Source organism: Nicotiana tabacum, chromosome 5 (assembly GCF_000715075.1).
Source record: "Nicotiana tabacum cultivar K326 chromosome 5, ASM71507v2, whole genome shotgun sequence".
Taxonomy (NCBI): Eukaryota; Viridiplantae; Streptophyta; class Magnoliopsida; order Solanales; family Solanaceae; genus Nicotiana; species Nicotiana tabacum.
In genome coordinates this window covers 65275461-65287695 of record NC_134084.1, presented here as the reverse complement: position 1 = coordinate 65287695, position 12235 = coordinate 65275461, and the positions used below count along the sequence as shown (strand labels likewise).

The 12235-nt window shown below is 35.6% G+C and overlaps 1 protein-coding gene across 1 annotated transcript; it reads right to left on the bottom strand.

Annotated features, from left to right (window-relative positions):
• Nucleotides 1-2246: 2246 nt before the first annotated feature.
• Nucleotides 2247-11970, bottom strand: LOC107795457 (uncharacterized). The gene is made up of 2 exons (XM_016618097.2): nt 11688-11970; nt 2247-2884 (listed from the first exon to the last, which is right to left on the bottom strand). Exons 1-2 carry the CDS (start codon nt 11883-11885, stop codon nt 2444-2446), a joined length of 639 nt encoding a protein of 212 aa, XP_016473583.1. The 5' UTR covers nt 11886-11970; the 3' UTR covers nt 2247-2443.
• Between the last annotated feature and the right edge of the window lie 265 nt (nt 11971-12235).

Genomic DNA, 12235 nt, shown 5'->3' with positions numbered 1-12235 from the left:
ATCTATGGGGACAATTCCCTCTTACAAGGTTAGAAAGGAGACTCACCTCGCTCCGAAGCCTATATTCCGATTCAAGAACACACTCAAACCTCCAATTTGGAGCCGAACGATCCAAAACTATTTAAATAGGGTAAGAACTAGTCAATACATGCTCAAAAGTTCATATTCTAATTATTAAACCAATTTCCCAAGCCTAAATGCAAGGTTCCTAAAATTCATCTCCGGGCCCACGTGCTCGGATTCCGGAAATTTTTGAAGAAAATTGTTACCCATAACCTAAGGATCAAGAATATATGATTTTTACTCCATTCTCTAATAAATTTCGTGGTTAAATCTTGTTTTTACCAAATTCTAGGTTTTTCATCTAAAACCCTTGATTTTTCCTAATTTTCACATGTTAATCTATCCATAATCTATGTATTTAATTCAAGATAGGTGGGGATAACTTACCTTATCGTTGATGATGAATACCCCCCTCTTGAAACCCTCCAAGAATCGCCAAAGCCAAGAGAAAAATGAGAGAAAATGGCCAAATCCCGATTTTTAAAACACTCGCTCCCTCCAGTCCTTTCGCACCTGCGGTCTATTGACCGCTTCTGCGGTCGCGCAGGTACGGACCAATTGCCGCTTCTGCGGTCTCCCCCAAGCCTTCAACTTCCGCATCTGTGCTTCTCTTTTCGCAGGTGCGGTCCCGCATTTGCAGCAAAATGACCGTATCTGCGGTCCCAGCCTAGTCGTCCATTTCCGCTTCTGCGGCGCGAATGCCGCTTCTGCGGCTCTGCACCTGCGACCCTAGTTTCGCAAGTGCGGTTACACCAGCACCTTCAGCCTTCTCCAAAATTCCATTTTCGATCTGTTAACCATCCGGAATCTACCCAAGGCCCCTGGGACCCCAACCAATCATACCAACCAGTCCCAAAACACATTACGGACTTGCTCGAGGCCTCAAATCATATCAAACAACGCTAAAACCACAAATCGACCTCCAATCCAAGCTTTATGAACTTTAGAATTTCAAACTTCTACTTTCGATGTTTAAACCTATAAAATCACGTCCGATTGACTTCAAATTTTGCAAACAAGTCATATTTGACATTACGGATCTACTCTAACTTCCGGAATCAGATTCCGACCCCAATATCAAAAAGTCAACTCTCGATCAAACTTCTCAAAAAAACCTTCAAATTTCTATCTTTAGCCAAGTGACTCCAAAATGACTTACGGACCTCCGAATTCACTTCTGATCGCGCTCCCAATACCAGAATCACCATACAGAGCTATTCCCAGACTCAGAATGCCAAATGAACATCAATAATGCTGAAATGCACTTCAATCCAGACTTATGAAATTTCTTCCAAAATGCTAACTTCCACAATAGGCGCCAAAACGCCCCTGGGTCATCCAAAACCCGATCCGTCCATACGCCCAAGTTCAAAATCATCATACGAACCTGCTGGAACCTTCGAATCCCGATTCCGAGGTCGTTTACTAAAAAATCCAATTTTAGTTAATTCTTTCAACTTAAAGCTTACGAAATGAGAATTCTCTTTCCAAATCAACTCTGAACTACCCTAAATTCATTTCCGACCATGCGTACAAGTCATAATACCTGAAGTGAAGCTGCTCATAGCCTGAAACTGCTGAACGACGCGCTAGAGCTCAAAACGACCGGCCGAGTCGTTACAAGTTGAGGTGTTCAGTTGATCATTGAGAACAACTTAAAGAGGCACTTTATGTATTTAATGAAACAATAAACTTTCTGAAACAGGAAAAACAGAAACAGAAAGTTAGCAACAATAAAATGTCGAAATAATTTCTGGAAAAACAATTTAGGAATAAATCGAGCCCGTTGAAGGGATAGTGTGTCCTTAAGAAAATTATTCCCCTCAAATACCCCAGGTGCTGGAATATTAACCTCCCAAGATAGAACAATTTGAAAACGGATTTAAAATAATCCGGGTCATTGAAAAAAAATTGTCCAAAAAGATTAATCAATCAATCGTTGACCGAAGCCGAAGCCGAGCGAGCGATGACGGCGCGAGGCTTACCTTTTTCTTAACTCTTTAAGATCTAGAAGAAGAGCAATTGTATATATACCCATCAAAAGTTTTTTCTTCCTCCAATATGGGACAATGTCCCTTTGCCAAGGAGAGAACTCTAATATTTCATTTTCCATTCCATTTCACATTCACCCTCTTTTAAGCTAAACCAAGCTTAAAAACCCAACAAATTTGAGGACATCAATCTATCAAAATATTGAGTATCATTGCTTAAGTTCAACTTATGTTTAAACAAAAGATGATAAAGTACTTTTGCTTCACAGTTAATCCATCCAAAACTTTATGCCCTTACATTGTACAATATACAAGCTATTACATGCACAAGTTACTGTATTGAAATAATGCAAAAAAAAAAAAAAAAAAAAAAAATCAAAAAGAAAATACTAGTCATCTTCAGTGATAAAGTCCAAAGATGGCAACTCCACATGAGGAAGCTCAGGAACTTTTAGCTTTGGGAGAGACATAGCCTCCACCTTATGTTTTAGCTGCTTGGCGGAGTCGTTTAAATCGCCTTCTTGAACGTTTAATGGAGGTGGGGGGCGCTTAATCCAGCTTGTTACCATACTACCAATGGATCTAAGAGGATGATTTAATCCATCTTTCATTTTCAAAATGAGAGAGACCTCGGATAGTTGCCATGTTAAGGTGAGGACTATCATAGCTGATAAAAGGCAATGAGTGACAAAGTTCTGCTTCTGAATCTTCCTTAGTTCTTTTACAACATTTTCTTCTTTTTCTCTGTCTACATCATCTGATGGAATTTCTTCTAAGTTGGTTGATTGACTCATTTGATCAAGTGGGCTATCTTCTTTCAGTGATTCTAGCTGTTAAAAGAGTTATAAATTTGAGTAATACACTTTGAATATAAATTTTATGCACTGACCGATGTTAAAAAAAGAATATGATGATTACTTATAAAATAATTATCTGTACACATACTAACTGGTAACCATAAGAAAATGAAATACAAGGCCAAAATACATTAATAATGTAAGAAAATATTCACACGGTTGGTCAGTTAGTGTATATAATTTAAATATTTTTTCTTTAATCGAAAAAGTGGCTCATGAAGAATGAATCCTCTGTACACAATACTTTAACGAAGTGGTCCAGCCGGAATTTGGGCTCTGTTTTAGACTAAGTTTTTTGAATTTTAAACAAGTATACAATAAAAATATTTTTTTTAAAGGTTAAAAGCTTCAAAGAAAATAATAATTACTAGAAGTTTAATAATAAAAATACCGTAATATTTTGGCGAAGTACTATATAGTTTGATCATAAGCACTTTTATTTTTGTCTATTATTGAATAAAATACTAAATAAAAAAATTAAATAAAATATCATACTTACTAGGGGAAATATTTTAGAAAGAGGGAGATAAAGATAGTTGTATGCGGCGAAATCAGAAGACTTGATTTCTCGCTGTCGGGACATTTCGGAAGCATGTCTCGTGACCCCGAGGGCGAGAGGCCGCGACCAAATTCCCGACCTCCGGGCTCGTCGGAGCCCGACTCGGAGGAAACAAAGACCGAAGCCAGGACAGAGGGGGAAGCCCCCAAGGCACATGGCTACGTCTGATAGGCCCGGCCTATCCAGAGCCTACGCTGAGGCATCACGTCAAACCATCTCATCTCCGTACTTTGTGTTTAATCTCCACATATTTGTACCATACCGTGTTCCCTCGCCTATATAAGGGGAACCCATACCACTTTGTAAAGGGCTGATGTTGCTCCATTTCTCTACTAAAGCAATAATATCTCTCTCTTTCTCCTATTTTGTTCGTTCTCATTGGCTCGAGGCCAGTTTAACATCTATTGTCTTCTTACTTATTTCATGCTATATTGCGCAACTTTGGCCGTAAAGAGCCTTGCTTGATCATCGTATCCATAGTTGTTATCCTATTCCCGGTTGCCCCCGATAGCTCGAGCTCAATTTGAGTCCCGACCCCGAGGTCCTTATCGACCGGCTTTGCATCCGGGAAATGGTGAATCCATCACTAATGGAAGGGGAAAATATTACCTCGGGTATACGAAGGCAAGGCAAAGGCAGCATACGCACATACCTTGGTACTGCGCTCCCCATCCGGTACGAAATACAGCTCACCACTTGCGCTCGTCACAGGACGAATGATTCACCAGCTTCCGGACCCAACCGGGAAGATCATGGACTTCACCCGGCATCCACGAAGTTGCTGCAACAAGGGAGACAACATTATTACGCAGCTGATTTTCGCTATAGGCGAAATCTGAAAAAGCGACAAACGCCTCACTCACGTGCATAATTCCACCCTTCGGGAAATGGAAAAAACTCCACAGGGATAATGTTGGTCGTCCGGACCCGGATAAACCAACTGGCCCACTCTTAATCCCCGCTTTTCTCATCATCAATAACAAAGGGCGTGGACGAGCGACATCTCAGAGTTAGCAGGCCTCGACGATGAAATGGCCAATATAGCCTGACAAGGTGATCAAACGTGAATTCAAGCCCGACCTTCTCCGCGAAGAACCTCATCATCAACGCCGTTCGCCAAAACGACGGATGAATCTGTGCCAGGGTAACCCGATACTTCAAGCAAAAATCAAGCACGACCCTATCAGGGGGCCAAATGCGAAATGGTATAGATATACGCTCAAGATCCATCGGTGGAGTCCGCAATGCCCTCATCTGGGGAAAACACCTACAGTGTTATCCCCTCGCTCCACCCGTAGTATCTCCTCGCCATCTCCAGGTGTTCCTATCTTATCAAGGACTCCATCTCCAGAGTGAACTCCCTCGGTTCCTGAGCACCAGGAGCAACACCCTCGTCCCCTACCGGATCGGCCCCGAAATGGTTTCCATGACTATGGTGAAACTAACAGGTCAAAGCAAGAGCGCGCACTAACACTTTTTGCTCCTAAAGAGACGAAGTACTCTGTGACAAAGCAGAAAGGCGGCTATCTAAAAATAGTGAAGTCCTGCAAAAAAGCCGAAGCCGACCCACATATATGCAAGAAGCAGCGACGATTCGCTTGCCCGAGGTAGGCCCCGGGAAGCCAACAGCCTCGATACAGATCGACTGTTCAATACCCAATCCAGAAAGCATCATTCAACGAGGAGTCAAGAATCGAGGGGCCGTTCGTATTATCTCTGAGCTCAAGATAGCACTCTACGTCAAGAACCCCGGTCCAAAGAAGTCGGACTTCGGGAAGCTTTAAACGCCAACACTTGACGCAAGGCAAGTACCTGGTCTCGTGATCCCCTCTTTCTGAAAAGAGGAATAAACGTAGGAAGCTCTGATCGCGAAAGCTCCACGAAGGCCCGAGGAAGCGCCTAAATACAGGAAAACTTCTCAGCAGAAGTCTATCCTATACATTCTAAATGGGCTATCTACATCAAGATCAATAGGAGCTCGCGAGTACCCCGAAGATGACCTTCATCCAGGGTAACATTCTTGAAGGCCCCAGAATTCGACGCATGATCTCCATACAACTCGGAGGGCCTCGATAGCCCAGACCTATCAGATCAATCCAAGATTGGTCCAAAGTACGACGATAGGTTCGGATGAGAGCTATGCCGATCAGCAGAAGACCGGGACGGATGCCTACGCCCAAGACCGATATCAGCAGCCAGCAAACAAAAGAAAGTGTTCAAAAGGCCCCGAAGGGAATGAGAGCATACGGAAACAAAGCAAAGTTCGAAAGTAAAAATCAACGGGGTATATTCTTATTTATAAAAGTTTGTGTACAAGCAGCCCTCGAGGGGTCGTTACATACAACTTGCAAAAGCCTATAGGAGTCTACGCCCAAAGTGGAGGAATGGAAGGATGTACATGCGATGAAACCCGGCGCCCGGTCCGCCCTCAAGAGTCCATCTCCGGTATCAGCATCCTTGGGCGCCGCACCCTCGAGCACGTATCCTCAAGGGTGACTCCTTCGATCTCCACCTCCCATAGGTTCCCAGCTCAATCCCCCGAGGTATCCCCACCGGAGAAGATGAAGAAGATTATAAGAAGGGAAAGGCAAGCGAGCCAACGGAAGCACTGGGATAGGAAAAGCAAAGCCAAGGCCCCCCATTTATAGGAGATTACGACACAGTCATCTAGGCTTTGGAAGGCTGACCGACGGGCACAATTAACGCATCCATGGAAAATCGAGTCGAGGCGGTACCTTCACCTTGCAAAACGAGAATCAGGAGTGCAATAAATGAAGTTGAAAAGCACGAGCATGTGGATGTCCAATCACCACGAAGCTCAGGCTAGGAGTCGCATCGTCGGTACGTCGTCGCCGAAAGAAGCTCAAAGAGTCAAGTGTTAGAATCATTTCCCATCTCTTCATTATGGGAAACGCAGAGACTATCTGTATGCGGCAAAATCAGAAGAATTGATTCTCGCTGTCGAGACATTTCAGAAGCATGCCTCGGGACCCCGAGGGCGGGAGGCCACGACCAAGTTCCCTACCTCGGGGCTCGTCGGAGCCCGAATCGGAGGAAACAAAGGTCGAAGCTAGGACGGAGAGGGAAGCCCCCAAGGCACATGGCTACGTCTGACATGCCCTAACCTATCCAGAGCCTATGCTGAGGCATCACATCAAACCATCCCATCTCCGTAATTTGTGTTTAATCTCCACATATTTGTACCATATCGTGTTCCCTCACCTATATAAGGGGAACTCATACCACTTTGTAAAGGGCTGATGTTGCTCCATTTCTCTACTAAAGCAATAATATCTCTCTCTTTCTCCTATTTTGTTCGTTCTCATTGTCTCGAGGTCACTTTAACATCTATTGTCTTCTTACTTATTTCATGCTATATTGCGCAACTTTGGCCGTAAAGAGCCTTGCTTGATCGAATCCTTAATTGTTATCCTATTCCCGGTTTTCCCCGATAGCTCGAGCTCGATTCGAGTCCCGACCCCGAGATCCTTATCGACCGGCTTTGCATCCGGGCAACAGGCCCCTTCGGTTTGATTACTGTCTTGTTTTAGCTCGCATTTCATCGTTAAGCTTCATGTTCTTAACATCAACTGCTCTAACAACTAGCTCGTGAATAGATCACGTATTTTTAGAATCCCATTTACAAATTTAATTGTTGTTACCACGGTAAACAATAGTGTGAGTGAATTTATACTTTGAATTAATTAAAATGATAAAATAAAGCAAATAAATAATTAATACTCAAAAAATATTATTCATAAATTCAAATATTATATAGTGAAAGATTAAAAATAAATAAAAAGATTATTTTAAGAGAAAGAAAAACCATATTCATTGTAGTATATTATAATAGAAGTAGCAGATAGGGATATAACGTAGGTGACAAGCTAATAAAAAGTTAAGTAATAATGTAGCCATACTAAGTAACGGGTAACACAGTAACAATAGACAAAGAAAAAAATAGACAATTTTTTTTTGTAAACAAATAACATATTTGTAGATATATAAAAGGATTAGACATTTAAATTTGATATAAGAAAACTTTTTGAATTATTACGAGAAAAAATATATTATATAGATAATATCACGCAATTAAAAACATAATTTATAAACCTAAAATTTAAAACATTTACAATGAAATAACGACAAGAAATAAATTAACAATATAAAGATGTAATTAAAATTGTCATGTAGTTAAGTTATAAAACAAATTAAAGTCAAACCTCTATATGAAAACAAAAGGAACATTATTAATTGCTTATTGCACATAATACTAAATAATAATTACTAAAAGTGTAAATTTATGGAAAATAATAAAAAAACTTCTTCGTTTTAACTTTGCCATAATTTCAAAAGAATTAGAAAAATAATACGATAATGTTTATATTATAGATACAACACGAAATGTGAAAAATAATTAAAATATTATATGATAGAAAATAATGTATATAGAGGAGAATAGAAGTAATGTGAAGGGGTCTACACTTTAAATTTGTTTAATAAAATAATTAAATAGGAAAAATAATATTATTGATAAATTTACATTGTATTATACTAAAAGTAGAGCAATGAGTAAAGCTAATATAAATCCACTTGGCAAATTATGACAATATTTCTTCTAGTATTTAATTTAAATTGAAAGACAGGATATTTATTTAAATTTAAATAGAAAGATCCTCCGTAAATAAGATTCTTTTGAATCTGAATGGAAAAAAAGTTAAATTTGAATTGATTAATTAATTAATTAGGAAAACTAATCAACACATAAATGTTCCAATTCAAACGGGAGGATCAACGAGTGAGGCGAATTGTTTTAAATAAAGATAAAGAGTTTTTTGAAATTTGAGTTCACAACAAAAACAACATAAAAAACAAAAACATGTTTGTTACTAGAAATAAGACTAAAAAATCTAGGTTTGAACCCATAATCATAATTACCGAGTTGTTGGATCAAAACTTAACTTTCGTAACTACCTTAAGGATAATGTTTAACTATGAATCGACTCAGACAATGGCTAAACAAATGTCAATTGTGTTGCCTTGCGATAAAATTAATTATCCAATATTTTATAATTTACTTTATATCTCAATTGTTTGGAAGCAATACATACATTTTTTTTCCTTTTTTTCATTTTTCTATTAGTGCTAGCAGTTGCTATGCTAAAATATATAAGAAGGGAGGATAGATTCTTCTCTAATGACTCAGGTATGGACAATGACTTTTTAGCGCATTGTTGATATTTATGTTCTCTCAAATTTCGCGCGTGTGTGTGTGTGTCTCAATTAGAATGAAATAGATTTGGATATGGTAAACACATAGATGAATATAATTGCACTATTTGGGATTGCTATTTACACAAAATAAAGTGAATCACAAAATCATAAGGTAAGATTCGTTTAATTAAGAATTACATGTAAGAACTCATCTTCTTTTAGTACATGTGCATCCTAGAACGAAGAATATTTAAAGTAGGTTAATATTTGTTTAATTATAATATATTAATCTTAACTATATCCCAAAGGTATCATTTAAATTGTTAAAAATAGTGTGACTTTAATTGTGTGGTTAAAATTGAGGTAACTAGCAAAATTATTAAGCAAATTACGATCCAATTGTTTTATAAGTTGGTAACTCCCAAAAGTTAGAATTCTCTTTAATATGGGGTTATAATATTTAAGTTTATGTCAATAGTTATTCATATAATTTGTTCTTTTTAATTTATAGAATTTAGGGATCATAATATTATCCGCAAATCGTGCGGGCACTAATACTAGTTAAATTTAAAACCAAATGGTTAACTGGAAAGTGAAATTAATTCTTATTAAATTAAGATGTAGGATGCTCTTTATAAAATAATTAGAGTATACACTTAAAAAGATTATTTATATGTTGGGCCCATGCTGAGCATGGACCACCCTTAACTAAATTTTTTTAAAAAATAAATGTGATAAGAAAAATCACACTTTGAAATATGAGCAATAGAGTCAAAGTTAATAGAAATAATATTTATAGTTATTTGTATTGCATTACAATAAGTATTGTATAAATGAATATTAAATTTAGAGATAATGTGAGGATATTTATACAAAATAAGAAGAACAAAACTTATTTAAATTTGAAATGAGAAAGTTTTGTTCAATTATGATAACAAATGACATGCATGTGGATAAAGCCACATAACTAAAGTCTAATAGATAAAATAAAAAAATAAAAAAATTGAATAATAAAACAGATTAGAGATAATGTGAGGATATTTATACTAAAAATTACTTTAGAAAATAAAATAAAGTAAGTATATAATGCTTAAAAATATATTGTTAAATTTAAATTATTTAAGAATTCAATCAATAGTTTAAAAATAAAACAAATATTTAATTTAATATCAAAAAAATCAAATATCTATCTATTTATATTAAAAATAATAGTGGATAAAAACATTAAATAAAGTGTAAATTTAATTGAAAAAATCACATGAAAAAGGTGATAATATTACATATTAGATAAAATTATAGAAAAAGAAAGAAAAACAATTAAAAATCAAAAATATCGATATTAAAAATAAAACGATAAGACAATTTGAACTTGAGATTAAAAAGTTCTTAAAGATATGATAAGAACACTCAAATACGGATATGACTACAAAATTGAAGTGTTGCTAGATAAAGATAAATAAAAAATTGACATCAAATTTCAAAATTAAATTTACTAAATAATTATATCATGCAAATAATTTTACTAATGAAAATTAAAAGTCAAATTTATATCTTGAAACTAAAAGAGAGAAAAAATTAATTGCACGTACTACAAAAAATAATTATAAGAAAATTTAATAGATTTGAAAGATTATAAAAGAACTTATGTAATATTTTTAGACTAATTAAAAGTTATATTTTAAAATAAAATATGATATTATTTTAAGTATACATAAAATATTTATATAAAAAACTAATTAAATTTTTTTAGTAGGGAAGACGATGTATAAAGAGGAAAATAGAGATAGTGCGAGGATATTCATATTTTAAAAATTATTAAATAATACTCATAAATTTATTGGTAGATTTAAATGATGAAAGAGTTCCGAGTAGGAGGATAATAGTATAAAAATATAGGAGTATTAAATTTCAAGAATAAAAAAAATTACATTATTTATTAAAAAGATAATAAGCAAGACATTAAGACAATTTATAAGCTAATAAAAGATCACATTACAATATACAATACTAAGTAATAAATAACGGAAAAACTATAATTTAGGAACAAAAAAAAAGAATCTAAAAAAGTAGAAGAATATGACTTATTTGGATTTGAGATGAAAAATAAAGTTATGGTAAGAATTTTGTAAAATAATATGATTTAATGTGCCAAACAAGACAGATCACAACGTTACATGTTTATTATTCGTTAATATTGACCGTAAAACAAAATACAAGTGCCAAAATCAAGGGGTTGAGTTATTACGGATATAGAAAAAGAATAGGTTATCCATTATTACGGATATAGAAAAAGAATAGGTTATCCATTATGATATTTTAAAAATGGTTTCATGTCCTGTTTTTTAATTAATATCTAATAATTATTTATAATTTCTATATAGAAGGTTTAATTTTGAAGTTATTTGCACATAATCCAAATAATCCAAACGATAATTTGACATGATTTATGTCACGGATACTAATACCAGTTGATAACTAAAAGAACAAGTACAGAACAAGTACAGGGAAGATGATAACAGACCAGCCCAATATGCAGAATCTAACCTTCTTTCATCCCGGTTTTTTATGGGGATTAGTTGCTTCTACTAGTGGTACGATATAATCTAAAATCTTAAGTTAGTGAGTTCTACCTAGAGAGTATGTATTTAAACTATGTAACAAAAAGTAATGAATTCAGTTGGTTCTGTTCTCTACCTTTAAAAAAAAATTACAATCGATTAATTTCTATTTAGTAACTCATCGTGAGCATTTATTAAAGAATGACTTTAATTATTAAATGATTGAACAATCGAGAGTAATTTACTTATTATACTTAATTTACATTCATAAAAAGTGTCTAATGAATTTTGAATTCAATCCATTCCGTTTCACAGAAAAATGTATAATCTATACTCCTTACCACACTATCACTTATTCGATATGAATATGAGTATATTGATCAGATCGTCTATAAAATTCAACACCTTTTTCGTCTATAAAACTTGAACTTATATATATATATACCTGAGTTAAAAGTTGGGAGAGGAGTTGGTGGCGGTGCTCGGCTTCCTTTTCACCTTCATCATCTTTGTTGATGGTATTATCAACGGCGACAAAGCTCTCTTCAAGAAGCTGACGTCTTTTGGATTGGACTTGTTCTTCTTGTTCTATTAACTGCTCTATGGCTTTCTGTATGAGCTCTACTTTTTCCACCCTTTCCATTTTCTAAATTTTCTCAATTTCCAGTAGCTTCTTTCAAGTTTCAACCGACCTAAGCAGAGACGTGTGCTATAGCGATAGTGGGTCATACATACAGTACTAGAAAACAAAATTGTTGTAGAGAGTCAAAAACGACCTCAATCCACTTCGGCTTCGACCGTCAACATTAACCACTCATCCCTTGGCACGTACTAATATTGCGCTACTTATCCTTTCTTTGCTCAGAATTTTAATTAGCTAATAGCGACGTTCGGGCAAGAAAATTGACTAAACTATTATAAATACACTAAATTGTGAATGGTTGTGAAAATATTATACCGTGGATATCTATTTAGTACTTTATTTAGCGGTGT